The sequence below is a fragment of the Microchirus variegatus genome (genome assembly GCF_963457635.1).
Source record: "Microchirus variegatus genome assembly, chromosome: 10".
NCBI classification, from domain to species: Eukaryota; Metazoa; Chordata; class Actinopteri; order Pleuronectiformes; family Soleidae; genus Microchirus; species Microchirus variegatus.
Window position 1 is genome coordinate 3,476,595 of NC_139811.1, and position 14,632 is coordinate 3,491,226.

The 14,632-nt window shown below is 43.3% G+C and overlaps 2 protein-coding genes across 3 annotated transcripts; both read right to left on the reverse strand.

Annotated features, from left to right (window-relative positions):
• Nucleotides 1–876: 876 nt before the first annotated feature.
• nde1 (nudE neurodevelopment protein 1) lies at nt 877–8,518 on the reverse strand. Of its 2 annotated transcripts, XR_014592952.1 has the most exons (10): nt 8,449–8,518; nt 6,908–7,054; nt 6,506–6,659; nt 5,128–5,276; nt 4,757–4,893; nt 3,657–3,902; nt 3,434–3,519; nt 2,456–2,601; nt 2,230–2,337; nt 877–1,030 (listed from the first exon to the last, which is right to left on the reverse strand). XR_014592952.1 is itself a non-coding variant. In XM_083896798.1 (9 exons), exons 2-9 carry the CDS (start codon nt 6,991–6,993, stop codon nt 2,280–2,282), a joined length of 1,062 nt encoding a protein of 353 aa, XP_083752924.1. In that variant the 5' UTR covers nt 6,994–7,054; nt 8,449–8,518; the 3' UTR covers nt 1,876–2,279. The 2 variants fall into 2 exon arrangements, 1 of the variants encoding a protein (XP_083752924.1); XM_083896798.1 differs by lacking the exon at nt 877–1,030 and having other exon boundaries at nt 1,876–2,337.
• A 1,116-nt stretch (nt 8,519–9,634) lies between these two features.
• On the reverse strand, nt 9,635–12,308 carry mpv17l (MPV17 mitochondrial membrane protein like; the record flags this gene model as incomplete). Its single annotated transcript, XM_083896488.1, has 4 exons — nt 9,635–9,850; nt 10,380–10,409; nt 10,510–10,580; nt 11,999–12,308. 4 exons carry the CDS (start codon nt 12,306–12,308, stop codon nt 9,635–9,637), a joined length of 627 nt encoding a protein of 208 aa, XP_083752614.1.
• Between the last annotated feature and the right edge of the window lie 2,324 nt (nt 12,309–14,632).

The following is a 14,632-nucleotide window of genomic DNA, read 5'->3' on the forward strand; positions in this document are numbered from 1 at the left end:
CTGTGTCCCCCCCGCAAGCTAAAATCACTGATTTTCTCTATGGACTCTGGTGTTGGGGGGTTTACAAACGAGTTTCCTGTCGGAAAAGCAGGGGGCGCTGACACACTGAACTGTCCCTAAAAAATCATGTTAAGTTCTCTCAATGTTCCTCTGTTGTTTCACATCTGTCCTCAGACACTGATCTGGAAACTGTCCTGCAAAGCTTCCCGGAAATATTCTCTTCTTCCTTAATTGGCTTTTTACTTCTTTCGTACATTTTCTTAATACTTTTTACATCTGCGGAATTTAAAAAACAACAACTTTGCTTTGCAACAAGTCCTCGCTGCTCTGTCCCTCACCTCCATCTCTCCTTCCTCCTCTTTCGTCTCTCCCTCCTTTTTCAGACGTAGCAGCGGCGGAGAGGCCAAGTTCAGCAGCTCTGGTCCTCGCAGCAGCAGTGGAGGAGGTGGTGGTGGTGGAATCATCAGGAGGATGAGCTGCAGGAGCGCCACCAAGGAGAAGTCAGTGGAACTGCATGAGGTCGAGTCTTCTCCCGCCGGCTGCCCCCTGCTGGACACCTGCTCACCCGACGAGTAAAAAAGGGACCAGAAGCCCGAATGACGACATTTATACACTGAATATTTAAATGCTCCTCAGCAAAGAAACAACATATTTATAATTTATTCATGGTTTATTGGTGGAGGTGCGGCAACGCTGCATTGAACATGTCACGATGTGATTTACTCTGAATCAATAAAAAGACACAAGTGCCATTAACTGCAAAGGCGGCAGTGTTTGTTTACATGTTGGTGATTTACTGCTTACTTGGAAATTCGACGACCATTAATCAACCTTTTATTTCTCTTTTCTTTAGCGAATGTTGTTTTAATTTGATGTTTTCATGGTTGCGTCACTGCACCTTTTCTGAACTCCTTCCTCCCGTTCTTTCCTTTTCATTCCCTCCTTGTCCATCTTCTGCCTGCAGTCCTCTGTGACGTTGCCGTACGGCCTACTTTAACCTTCTTTTCTGTCGTGTTTCACACAAGTTTGACTGTAATAATGTGAAGAAAACAGAGAATTGTCACCATCACGTTTCAACATTTGCAATTTAAAGGTGCATTATGTAATAAATGCAAAACAACTGGCCATAAAATCCTCCTAATATGTCACAGAGACTCAGGAATAATGTTCATATAACAAACTGAACTCACCAACAACAACAGTACAGACAAAATATTTGCCTTAAAAAAAGTATTTTGCAGACTGCAAATCATGTTTATGTTTTGAAATCATATTTTGGCATGTGGCGCCACCTACCGCCGTCTACCAATCATTACAGTCAGTAGAGTCTCAGCTGCCGAGCAACCACGGGTTGCCAGTTAAGTCAGAAAAATAAACCTAAAAGAATTGAATTTGAATGTAGTAACCGTTTTTGTCCACATTCTTACATATGGCACCTTTAAATGCACGCAGACGCATTTACGTGTCATGAAAGTATAAGAATTCAGTTTATTTCTGACCGTCACATTTATTTTTTCTGAAAACAAAATGGCCGCCTGGTCTGTGGACGTTGATGAGACACAAACTTATGCATTTTATCAAAAGGGTTTTAATTTGACTTTTTAGTTTGGAAACAGGAAGCAGATTTAAACTCACTGTGCTTTTTGTGAAACCAGTGCAAAATAAAACTGTTCGTAAACAACACGTGCCGCTTCAGTTCTTCTAACGTGAGCCCCGCCCCCCGACCCATTTCTGGTTTTATTGGTTTTTGAGCAGCAGCGAAGGTAAACACAGCAAAAACAAAGCATTTTTTTTGTGAGAAGAGTCATAAAAACAAAAGTAAAAACCCACCCTGAGCAAACCTGTCTACAGACTCTGAGCTACACATGTCTACAACGCTACAAATCCTTAACATATTTGTCTCTTTTTAACATAAAACACGGGTCACCTTCACTGAAGTATTCATATCACCTCTGTAACACGAGGAGTTTTCCAGATTCACCCCTGGAAAGACAGACGGAAAGCTCTGCAGAGGAATTTGTGCGTTATTTTTTCCCCCCCAAAGTGTTTGCACGCACACACAAAAACAAAATCCAAATCCAAACAAAAGGTGAGACGGTGAGGTGCAGAAGGAGTCCACAATGTCACAATGTGAAGTGCAAGTGAGCAGGAAACAGAGTCCCCGCACCATCGTATCAGCTTCCTGTGTCCGAAAGAAGCGGGAAAACCCCGGTGTCATGTGCGACTCACGGTGCCGTTCAAGTGCTGGACGGACGGAAACGACGGGCCGAGCAGCTCAGTCAGAGGACAATGTCTTTTCTCTGGTGTCCCGCGCTGAAGTCCAACCTCTTCACCAGCCTGTTTACAAGCACACAAAACACACTCTGAGCCTTTTTCTGCACGACGACACTCATCATTAGCCTGCTGCTGCTACTGCTTCTGCTGCTGCACCACGCTGCAGGACGCAGCACCTCACCCCTTGTTGTAGAGGCCATTGCTGGGATGTTGCTCGGTGGAGTTGTTCTGGCCCGCTGGCGTCCCCGGTCCTCCTGGGTGTCCTCGGCGGCTCCCCGTCTGCTCCTGGACGTACTCTCGACACGATGCCAGCTTGGACTCGAGGTTCTATGAGCAACGAGGTGATAAAATATTCATAATCTTCTGTAAATGGTTGTATGAGATAGAGGTCAGCTGATCCGGACAGATTATTTTACACTGTTAACAATGTTTCATTAAAAGAAATGACATAAAATGGTTTAACTCATATGAACATTGACTGAATAACACTCTGCAACTTGTAGTTTTGTTTATATTTTAAACAAATACCATGTATAAACGAAATATTAAATACACATTATCAAAAAATTTACAGGGTTTTTTTAAACTACATTTGTAAACATACATAAACGAGTAATAAATGGCTATTTGTGATGCCGATTCGGGAAAATGGTAAATATTTAGGTGTAAGATATCTTCAGAACACGTTCACGTCTTTATCTCAGTGTGAGACAGACTTTAAGAACAGGAGACTGAAGTTTGTAAACCACTCACTCTCCCACACCAAAGCCCATAGAGGAAAATCAGTGATTTTAGCTTGCGGGGACAGAGGAGCTGCTGGTCTACTGCTGCCTCGTGTGGTCACTTTGTGTCACTGAGGTCAATCTGAACAAAGGATTTCAAACACTGAAGTAACATTTGAACTTAGTGATGGAGGCAGCAGTGGATCAACAACTCCTGTGTGCTGTGATGTTAAAATCATTGATTTTCTCTATGGACTTTGGTGTGGGAGAGTGAGTGGTTTTACAAACTATTTTAAATAAATTGGTAAAATTTGTTTTTCTTTGAGTGTCTCCCCCCGTTGGCAGCTGATGTTCTCACTGACAGTGGGTTGAGACCTGACGTGAAGTCATAAAAACAGATAAAAACACAGAGTATGAACCGGCTGATTCGTTCTCACCCCGACTTTCCTCAGCAGCTCCCCGACGATGTTCAGAGCCGAGATTCTCGCCGAGGTGGTGAGAAGAGTCGCCGAGAGGCTTTCACCTGGAGATCCATCAACAAAGCAAAGACTTTCAGTTTTTTTCCGATGACAAAAAACAGAAATATTAATTTTAGTTCTAAACAAATCTGAGTCACCACAGAACAACGAGAAGGAACTGGATCAGTCATGGTGGACTAACCTCTGCTGACGGAGGGCGGCGGGGTGGTGAAGGACTCTGGAGGTCTGGACGGTGTCGCGGTGGAAGAGGGGACGGCCTGGGTGGAGGACGAAGGCATGGTTTTGTCTGGAGGGGTGAGGGGTGGTGTGGGGGGCCCAGCTGAAGACGAGGAGGAGGAGGATGGAGGCTCTTTGACCACAACACTGACACACGGCTTCCAGTCCTGCACCTGCTGCTTCTGCTGCACTGCCAGCTCCTGCCTCAGGTCTAACACACACACACACACACACACACACACACACAGAAACAGAGACATGCTAACATGTTAGCTCTCCCTCTCATCGTCAATGATCTGATTAGCACAGGATTTGAGGGGACACTGCGTAGTATTTATGGGTTTATATAACCCAAAATCCCCTTTTTTTATACATATTATGTGCTCCTGCATTGTCTAGTCGCTGTATAATAGTTTTTGTTTCATTTTCGTAGTGTTTCAAAAAGTCATGTAAAATAACATGGTCGCGGGCCGCGGTTGCATAGCCACTGTTAGCAGCGAGACGCCATGTTTCTACCGGAGCCTGTAAGGACAAACGCGAGAGAACACGCCTCACGAACCTCATCTGCTGACACGGAGAAAGACGACGAGGACGACATTTGACCGGCTGAGGACACCTTATCGCTCAGGGAAGGGAGGGGGTGAGCAGAGGAGCAGTTCTTTGTTGTAAATTTCAGCCTCTCCTCTAGATGGCACTATAAACTACTTACTTCACCTTTAAAGGGATAGTTTAGGTGTGGTAACATGAAGTCAGTCAGAGTTTGTGAGAATTGAGAGGTAGAGGTTTGGAAACAAGGAAAAAGCTACATTTTAGCTACATTTTAACATTCAATCTTTAGCATCTTAGGTCTATATGTTAAGAACATCTTCACCTCTTTATCTCATGGTTAGACGGACGTCAAACATAATTTTTTTTAGCTTGCAGGGACACATTTGAACATAGTTATGGAGGCACTTTGCAGCAGGGAGAGAGCGGTTTCATTTTAGGTTGGAAAAGGCCGTCCTATAAAGATACACTGATCTTAAGATAGTGTAGACTTTTCTCAACATCACAGAGCCGTTTTACCTCTGGCTTCGTCCTTCAGTCTCTGCACAGACTCCAGCAGATTCTCCTTCTCGTCCAGCTCGCCCTCCAGGAAAGCGTTCCTCTCTATGACGTGGTTCATCCTCTGCTCAAAGTCCTCCAGTGACATGATGGTCGCTCTGAAAACACACACAAGGCAAACGGCGACAAACATCAGCGGACGACGAAAACGGCGACATGAAAAGCACCAGGGTCCTGAGCTGCAGATCTTTGTTTTTACGCTTTACACACAAACACTTAATTCTCTGTAGCGAATGAGGTGAAATAACTCTGTTTAATCAAATAGTGAAGGTTTCTCTTCGCTGTATGAGCAAGTGAACGTCTTTTTGGTGCAGTTCAGCGAGCGCCCTGACCTCTTGGCTCTCTCCAGGTCGTCGTTGGCCTGCTCCAGCTCTCTGATGTATTTGTGAAGATGGTCTCTGATGGACGTGGTCTCGGCCAGGTCTCCCTCCAGGCTGGAGATGTGCCGACAGGCCTCAGAGTGCTGCGCCTCGTACTTCTCCTGCCAGAAGAAGAGACGGCAAAGATAGAATCTGTGAGGTCATCTTCAGCTAGAAGAAAACAAGTCTTCAGAAGTTCCATCAGAACCTTGCACAGTAGCACCAATCTGGTCCTGCCTTTACTGTTGATATAATAGCACAACTTCCTGACTTCCCACAGAAACAATGCGCGAGTCACCACCTGAGCCCCAGGCCTCTCTGTTGCCCTCTTTCTCTTTCAGTGGTACTGCAGCCTCACAGCATTTCCTCATCTTTAGCAATTTTTTAATGAAGATAAGACAGTTTTCAAGGCAAAGTCATCTCAGCTGGTGATATTGTCAGGTTAACTATGACTCAAGAGGAAGCTGGTGCACCGTTGATGCCACAGTTTGAGAACCATGCGTCTAACATATATAAGGTGCAAAAAAAAAAGAAGGAGAATCTCTGTATTTGTTTACAGGGTCTTTGCGAGTGTGGTGACATGATGTACTTTTTTATTTTTGTGAACGCCACCCCTTGTATCCACATAAAAAGGCTCAGCTAAAAGAAGAAACAATCTTTTTACAAGCCGTTAAATCGTATTTCACCCTCACACACACTTTTAATTTTAGTAAAACCTCTCTCCCTCGCCATGAAATAACTGCTGTGAGCGCGATTGTTTGTTTCTCTGAAGGCAGGATAAAGATTCTCTTTAAAAAAAAGATGAAAAGGGGTGAATGGAAGAACTTTCATCGCCCGCAGACACAGAACAAGCATCAATCGATCCTCTGTGTGTCTTTTCACCGCAGGCAAAAAAGAGCCATCAAATCATGTGATAAACATGGAAATTCCCAGTCAAATCCAGCTCGTCAGTCGACTGTAGAAACTATTTGCACCCATGAACAAAATGAACAGCTGCTTAAAGGGACAGCTCAAATGTTTTTTTGTCGTGTGGTCGCATGAGGTACTGACACAATGTCCACAGGGAACCAGCCTGAGTCACAAAGGCTCACACACAAGTGATACTAAGCTAATAAAATCTATGTCTATAATATCTTAAGAATATGTTCACATCTTTGTTTCACTTTTTCAACAGGAAACTGGTTTGTAAACCACCAAATGCGTGTTTTTATGTTATTTTTAGCTCTAGTAGTCCTTCCACAACTGCCGTAATACTATCAGTGGCGGCAGGAAGCCGTCACACTTGTCACAATGTGAGACACTGACATTTCTGCCAGTATATGCAAAGGTTGTGCCCGTCCTGATAACGCACCTTGTAGTTATCCAGTTCCATGCGGAGGCGGTCGTTGGCAGCGAGAAGCTCGCGGTTCCGTCCTTCGCACTGTTTCAGCTCCATCTCCAGCTCCCCCTCGTAGTCGCGACTCATCTGCTGAAACTCTTGCAGCTCCTCTTGGGATTCCTCTGCACTAAACACATGTAAACAGAGAAAAGGTTGCATTTTTTTTTTCCATTTACTTGTAAGCAAAGCCTGGTTTTTAAAAGCCTCTCTCACTCGTGTTCTGGGAGGAATACGCAGACCCAGACCTGTTTGGAGAAACTACATGATCTGACCGACCAAAACACCAGGAAGCTCAGCCTTTTATGGATTAAATGCCAAATTGTCACTGTGAGGTGAACTGTGAATAATAGTGAATGATAATAATAGTGCACACACCTCTGTTGATGCCTCGCAGCCTGCGCCTTCCAGAACATCAGCTCCTCCTCCAGGGACTCGAACTCTGGAGGCTCTGGATCCCCCATCTCCAGCCCAGGTGAAGAGTTCAACCTCCAGTCAAACACCAACTCTGGTCTCCTGCTTCCACTGCAACAAGGCAGTGATGAATTCCATTTAAAAACCAGGCAGAAACACATATTTTCAGACAATTCATATGAATGCAATGCAAATGAGTGAACACTCAGTATTTCACATAAAACCTATTATTTTGGTGATCAACTCATACGTTATATCACAGTTAAAGGTGCCATATGTGAGAATGTGGCCAAAAACGGTTACTACATTCAAATTCAAAATACCGAGGTCTTTTAGGTTTCGTTTTCTAACGTAACTGGCAACCCGTGGTTGCTTGGTAGCTGAGACTCTACTGACTGCAATGATTGGTAGAGGGCAGTAGGTGGCGCCACATGACAAAACATGATTTCAAAACATAAACCTGATTTGAAGTCTGCAAAATATTTTTTTTAATGCAAATATTTTGTCTGTACTGTTGTTGTTGGTGAGTTCAGTTTGTTATATGAACATTATTCCTGAGTCTCTGTGACATATTAGGAGAATTTTATGGCCAGTTGCTTTAGATTTATTACATAATGCACCTTTAACATACATAATGAGAAAACACATATGCATGAGTGAAATATCATGGGGGTTTTCCAACAGTAACAGCTGTGTTAAACCGATCTGCAGTTCCAGTTAAACAAGGCGATGAGGAATTCCCTTTAGAAAAGAGGCAATTTGCGGTTAAAGCCGCACCGCTTTGTACCAAGAAAACATTATTTATAACAGGACATGATTGATGACGATTCATCTGAACATGTTGGTTAATTCGGCAAATAAATGAAACACACAGTTGTTTTGTATTTCACATAAAACTCTCATTACACATTACCACAGACTTCACGTCACAGCGTGCTCAGTAAGCAAATCTAACGAGAAAAATCAGATTCACAAGTAAAAGTGTTGTCAACAGCGCTTCTTTGGAGATCTAATGTAGGCCGAGTTTATGATTTTTGTCTGAAGATTCATAAAATGTACCAAACATTCGTTAAATTAGACTAATTCTAGCCAAATTCATGTCTGAGGTAAATTAGATGAAATATTTACATGAATTCTGGTTATGTATATATATATATCAGTGAATAAAATAAAGATAACGGATACCTCATATCCCCATTACCAGCGGAAACAGCTGCTTTTAAAATACACTGTGGATGTTTGGGTTTTTACTATTAAACACGCTTAAGAAAGTTAGCTTGTAAATAAAACAAGTTAGCTAGTTTGGCTAACGGGTTTGTAGCGTTAACCGGTTAAATAAACACAGAACCAGCTGGAACTTACGTTCAGCGGTCGTTAGCTTCGCTCGACTGCACGTAAACCAACTCTTTTTTCCCCCTATTTTGAATCCTCTTCCCGCGATAATTAAACTCCCGACACCGTTTGTCGGTTAATTATTATGAGAGTCGAAATATTTCGGGACTTACCGGAGTTAAAGTCCACTAAAGTTTCTCCTGCCGAACAATACTTGCTGCCTGTTCATATTGTCCGGATCCATCCACCAATCAGGAGAGGGACGGCAGCCCGTCCCCTGCTGCCATTAGTCAACTACCTGTCAATTAAACGTACGGAGGCGGGATTTACTTTTTTTGTCCAATCAGGGGAGAGTGTGTCTGTGTAGGGGGCGTGTTCTCAGTCAACTCTGGACATTTTGATGGATGACCCACCCGGCAGAGGCCGGTGCTGCGTTCAGGTGCTGCGGGAACATTTAAACACTTTTTGTGTTGTTTTTATACGTTGTACAGCATTTTATTTTTTCATTGTATGTTTTGTTGTTTGTACTTGGGTCTACTTTGGTTTGTTTTATTTGTTGTATTTGTTGTATTTGTCGCTGTTGTTGTTTTTAAAGTGCTTTATAAATAAAGTTGGATTGGACAAAACTAAAAAAAACTGGTACACAACACAAAAATCACTACATTATACTATCATTACTTGTACAACTGTGTTTAAACGTAAGATACATTTTATATATGTTTATTTTACATCAGATAATGTGTAAATATAACAGATTTATGGGATGTTTTGGCTGATTAAGAGCTTAAATCAACAGTCAGGAGAACTGTACTTCAGGATTTTGAACTGTAGAGGGCAGCGTTTAGCCTCTTGGTTGTACAGCCAGGAGGGAGGGTCAGTTACACGTCACCTGACTCATCCCTCAGCTCCGATTGGATAATTTCACTTCCTGCTGATTGGGGTCAGAGGTCACACTGGATCACCTCCATCCCTTTTTCAGAGGGATTAACCGGGTATATCTAATCCAGGCTTAATCCAGGCAGCGCAGCATCATCAGAGCATAAAGGTGTGTGTGTGTGTGTGTGTGTAGCACAGACACACAAATCAGTGGATCAGATGAAGATGATACCACTGTTTTAAAAATAAACTAATAATCATGTCATAACGTGATACTGGTGTGTTTTTATTCTGTTGATGTGGCAGCAGCACACTCCTGTACATAGACACACACGTAAAATAAATAAAAGCACAGTTGTTCGCACAATCTCCTGCGTCCCAGAATTTGGGAACCACTGTTTTCATGTGACACTCCAAAAAGGTCCGAGGTGAAAAACACGACCTCTGTCCTGAGATCTGACCTGACCAGACCTCTTCGTATGTTCAGTTTTCTCTCTGGGTCTTTGGCTTTTGTCGCGCCAGGCGAGCCTCGCGCATCTCCTCCAGAGTTTTGCGCGGATCCATGACGAAGGCCAGAGCCACGGCGGCGGTGCCGTCGCCGTCCTGCCGGGAGAAGCAGAGGAAGGAGGCCCAGAGGAAGGCGCAGCAGCCCATGAAGGCCGTCCGCATGTATGGTGGCATCAGAACAAAGTTCAGGAACTGTGCGGAGGCAGAAAGATGAGAGAGGGTAAAAGCTCTGATAGAAATATTTCACAATGAATGCCCTGATTAACCAATAGATGAGCAGCAAGTGATCAAATCATGATATAAAATGTTTTGCTTTTTTTGAAAAAAGTTAGCTCACTGTCAAAGTGCATCAGGGCAAATGGATCATTTCCTGATTTTCAAAAAATCATTTAAATTATTCCTTAAGAGATATGGAAATATTTTCAAAAGATCCTTGTTCAGGGCGATACCGACTATTATGATGGTAAATTTCAAGTCATTCCGAGAAACTTTTAGTTTTTTTGTAAAAAGTCAGCTCACTGTCAAAGTGTATCAGGGCAAATGGATCATTTCATGATTTTCAAAAATTCATAAAAATTATTCCTTAAGAGATATGCGAATATTTTCAACAGACCCTTGTCCACGGCGATACCGACTATTATGATGGTAAATTTCAAGTGATTCCGAGAAACTCACGTTCATGAAGCATATGGTGAACAAATCAAGCTGTGTTCATGTTTACCTGCATGAAAGGCCAGTACATGAGTCCAGTCTGAAAGAGGACACAGGACATGGTGAGAAGAGGATCGTATGAATAAAACTATCTGAACTTTGCCTTTAATGTGTTTGACTGAAGTGTCGGCCTTCGGTACCTTCCAGGTGTTGAAGAACTTTTCCCTCCAGTCTTCAAAGACGTCCTCTTTGCCCTCCAAGAAGCTAACACCTGCGGCAGACAAGAGCAAAGAGTCAACGTCATATCGTGACCATGTCCAGCAGAGGGCGCCGTCACAGACGCCAACTGCTCGAAAACACCGCCACCGCCGTCGCCATGACGCACAAAAAAACGACGAGCGAGCACACGTGAGCTTCTTACTTTGTCATTTTCAGGTTTCGGCAAACGCTGATCGGTTGATTTCACAATATTTTCCTGCACTTTAACGACAAAACCTCAAATAAACCAATCATAATGGATCGTTACCCATTCATTTCCTATGGTGGAGTTTTGACCAGGAACCACAAGTATGACAAAGTTGAATAAAGCACTAAAAACGTATCAATAGTGTCGATCAGTTGACGGGAATTTGGAAACTGGGGGGCGACGTAGCCTCGTGGTAAACTGCGTTCAAGTTGAGCAAAAAAAACTAGCGATGTGCAAAAGGTTAGCATGCGTTAACGCATGACATGTTTCCATGACGACTGACCGGAAAAAGACGCGCATGACGTCATGTGTACGTGCCGCGACACCGGAGTCCAGGCACCGCTTACCAGTTAGCTCCGTTAGCTGCATTAGCTCCTTTTAGCGCGCCTACAGTGGAACTGGTGGTCTGTCAATTAACTAGGTTAACGCACGGCGCGTATCCATGACGACTGACCGGAAAAAAGACGCGCGTGACGTCACGTCTACGTGCCGCGACACGGTTAACCAGTTAGCTCCGTTAGCTGCATTAGCTCGTTTAGCGTCGTTAGCGCGCCTACAGTGGAACTGGAGCGGTCTGTTTATTAAAGGAAAAGAACAGCACTACAAATAACCAGCGTACCTGTGTAACTGCGTATGTCTGCCTCTGTTTTTAAAGTTTATCGTTACTTTGGAGACACATTTTAACAATCGGGAGTCACGTAAACATGACGTCATGCGTGTCTTTTCCCGGTCAGTCGTCATGGAAGCGCGTCGTGCGTTAATGTTGACGCCGTTAAACGCCGTTGACGGGTGAATCCAACAACCTGTTGCCACTTATAAAAGTCAAATCTTTGTATAACAGGAGTGTATTTTGATTCCCCCCCCCCCCCAAAGATTGTGCACATTTTTAGATTTTCAGACCTTGATATCTTAATATTTTATTTATAAAACGTTTGGTTTTATGTATTGATTCTCTGTGTCGCCAGTAGGGGGAGTTGCTGAGTTTGCCAAATATTAATTGAAAGACTTTACTGTAAGTTTGCAAATCTGGTGTCAGAACAAACAGTTCTCACATTTAGTTTTACAAGTGTATTCGTGACAGAGTAGAATAAGTAGAATACCTTTAGTATAGTAGTTGTGTGAATGATCAATAATCATTATTATTGGCAGTAACAGAGGGGCCCCAAAATCAAATTTTGCTTAGGGCCCCATGGAGGCTTGGGCCGGCCCTGGTCCTCTCTTACCTGTGTAGAAGACACTCGTGGCCAAAGGCGACGCGAAGCTCTGGTCCAGCACCAGTTTGCGCAGAACCATCCCGGCGGACTTTCCCGGGAAGCGGCGCTCCAGCGCGCGAAGCCAGAAGTAATTGAAGTTGCCATGGAAACTGATCGCCACGATGGCCACGTGGCGCGTGTGTCTCCAGTCCACGCGCTCCTTCTGCGCCATGAGCTGGTGGACAAGGTCACCGCCGGCGAACAGGCAGCCGTACAGGGTGACGTTGGCCAGCCACGGGAAGAGTTTGGCGGCGTCTCTGAACGCGGCCCTGCGAGTCATCCTGGAGGAGCCGGAGGTGACGTCACACGTTTACCCTGAACTTGGCCGTGGAAATGTCTGTCATTCAGCAGTCAGTGGGTCTGGAGGTCAGCCGACTGACCGGCGCCACGCGAGCCATCTGCGCCGCGCTAATCGGTGGCGGGATAAGGTGTTATTCCCACAGGAAGCAGAATACAACAAAAACAACAGTCATGACGAAGAAACACGGTCACATGACAAGTTCTCCAACACGACGATCCACGTCTTTCTCTGCGTAAAAGATGCCATGGCTCCATGGAGGCGTCTCCAAGACCTCTACGCGTCCTGGAAGCCTGTGCGTAAAAACGCACCCGGCGATGGTTTTAGGACAAACAAACAAACAAACAGAAATGTATTATAAATAAATAAATAAAACAGAACAAAGAGAGGCTTTGATGTGGAGCAGGTTTCAGGTCTGAGTCTGTTCTGGATCCACAGACTTCACTGCGGTTAATCCCGCGGCTCAAGCGCTAATCTGCACGTCTGAAGTGCAGCAATGAGTGACGTCATAGAGAAACAGCGGCACTTTTACAGGTTGATGTAAACCAGGAGTCTGACACTCAAGTGACCTGGGGGCCAATGCGCATCTATTGTGGTCAAGAGGGGGCCGACCTAGAGAACAAAACGTGGGGGAAAAAACAACAACTGTTCACAATATTGCATCATGATATACTTAATAATACTATTTATGACGTAGTATTAATATCAAAAACAGACATTTATTTATTACATACCAGGAGCCGATTCGGCCACTGCCATTCGTGGCTCGGGCCCTAACAAGTGTATTTATATATTAAATTAAATGTTGTATATGATACATTTAATAATGGGATAATTATGACCAAATGTCTTATTATCACTGTTATAAAAACATTATATTATATTCTATCAGCTCGGTGGCAGCTGAGCCTCAGCTACACACTGTGTTTAAAAGATGCGGAGGTCGAGGGCCATGTTTTCATTATAACATGATATTAAGTGGGGGGGCCGCATGTGGCCCCCGAGCTGCCAGTTTGAGACCCTTGATGTAAAGACTTTTATGTTGAAGCAAAAGCTCGATAAAGCCGCTGAAACCGAAGGAGATCACTCGAGGTTGGACTGTCAAATGGAGAATGAACACTTAGCAAGTTTAGTTTAGTTTAGTTTAAAAAGATGAGATTTGACTGGAAAATCATATTTAATAACAAAAATATAAAGTTAAATTGTGTGCTCAGGTCCCTCTCCGAGGATCACAGCGCAGTGTGATGTTGTCAACATAAACATCTATATCAACTCAGTTTGTCCTGGTAGGTATTAGCAGAGGCGATTCTAGAGTTTGTAGGGGCCCTAAGCAAAAATTCCCAGGGGGCCCTTCCTTCCAACCAGTGTTCATCACCATTATGTTATAAATAATCTGACACCAACGAAAAATGTATGAGTTGAAAATATTATTTTTTTTCGAAATGAATGAAATAACATGGAAAAACCTTGTCATTAAAAAGTATGTGAAAATATAAATGTAAAGAACAATAAAATACTGTAAATAGCTTTTAAAAAACTATATAAACTCAGTGAAAAAAATACATTACACTGTAAAGAACCCACATTATAAAACAATATAAATATATAGAACAATAAAATACTGTAAATAACTGCACATTCCAGTAAAAACAGCCGTCAGGCTCCGAGTGTCGGGGGCCCCCATCAGCTCGGGGCCCCAAGCAGTTGCCTGCCTTGCGTGTTCACAAGCTGTGCCTCTGGCTATTTACAAAATGTTATTGTTCTTTACATTTATATTTTCACATACTTCATTCATTCATTTTTTCGTTGGTGTCAGATTATTTATAACATAATGATAATGAACACTGGTTGGAAGGAAGGGCCCCCTGGGAATTTTGGCTTAGTGCCCCTACAGACTCTAGAATCGCCTCTGTTAAAATGTTAAACTTATAATTATTTCTTAGATCTGCTGCAACGTAAAGCAGCCAATTAACCACAAGAGGGCGCCATCGCTCCAATATTGACCCGGTTATTGTTCTAATTTTAATCGAACCCTCTTAATTTTTAATGAATATTCACAGTGACAAAATAAACAAAATAATTTATTTCGTATTTATTACTGTGTTAATTGTATTATTAGTGTTTTTTATTTGTTGACGCGGCTTTTTCTGCTTTATTTCATCAGTTCCACTTTAATCTGAGTGGGCGGGGGTGAGATTAAAGTGTGCCTCGATGCCATTGGCTGCCGCACCTGTCCATCAAAATCACCTCGCCTGTGATTGGCTGTTGCCTTTAAAGCCTCGGAAGTGTCATTTGTGGATTTGGGC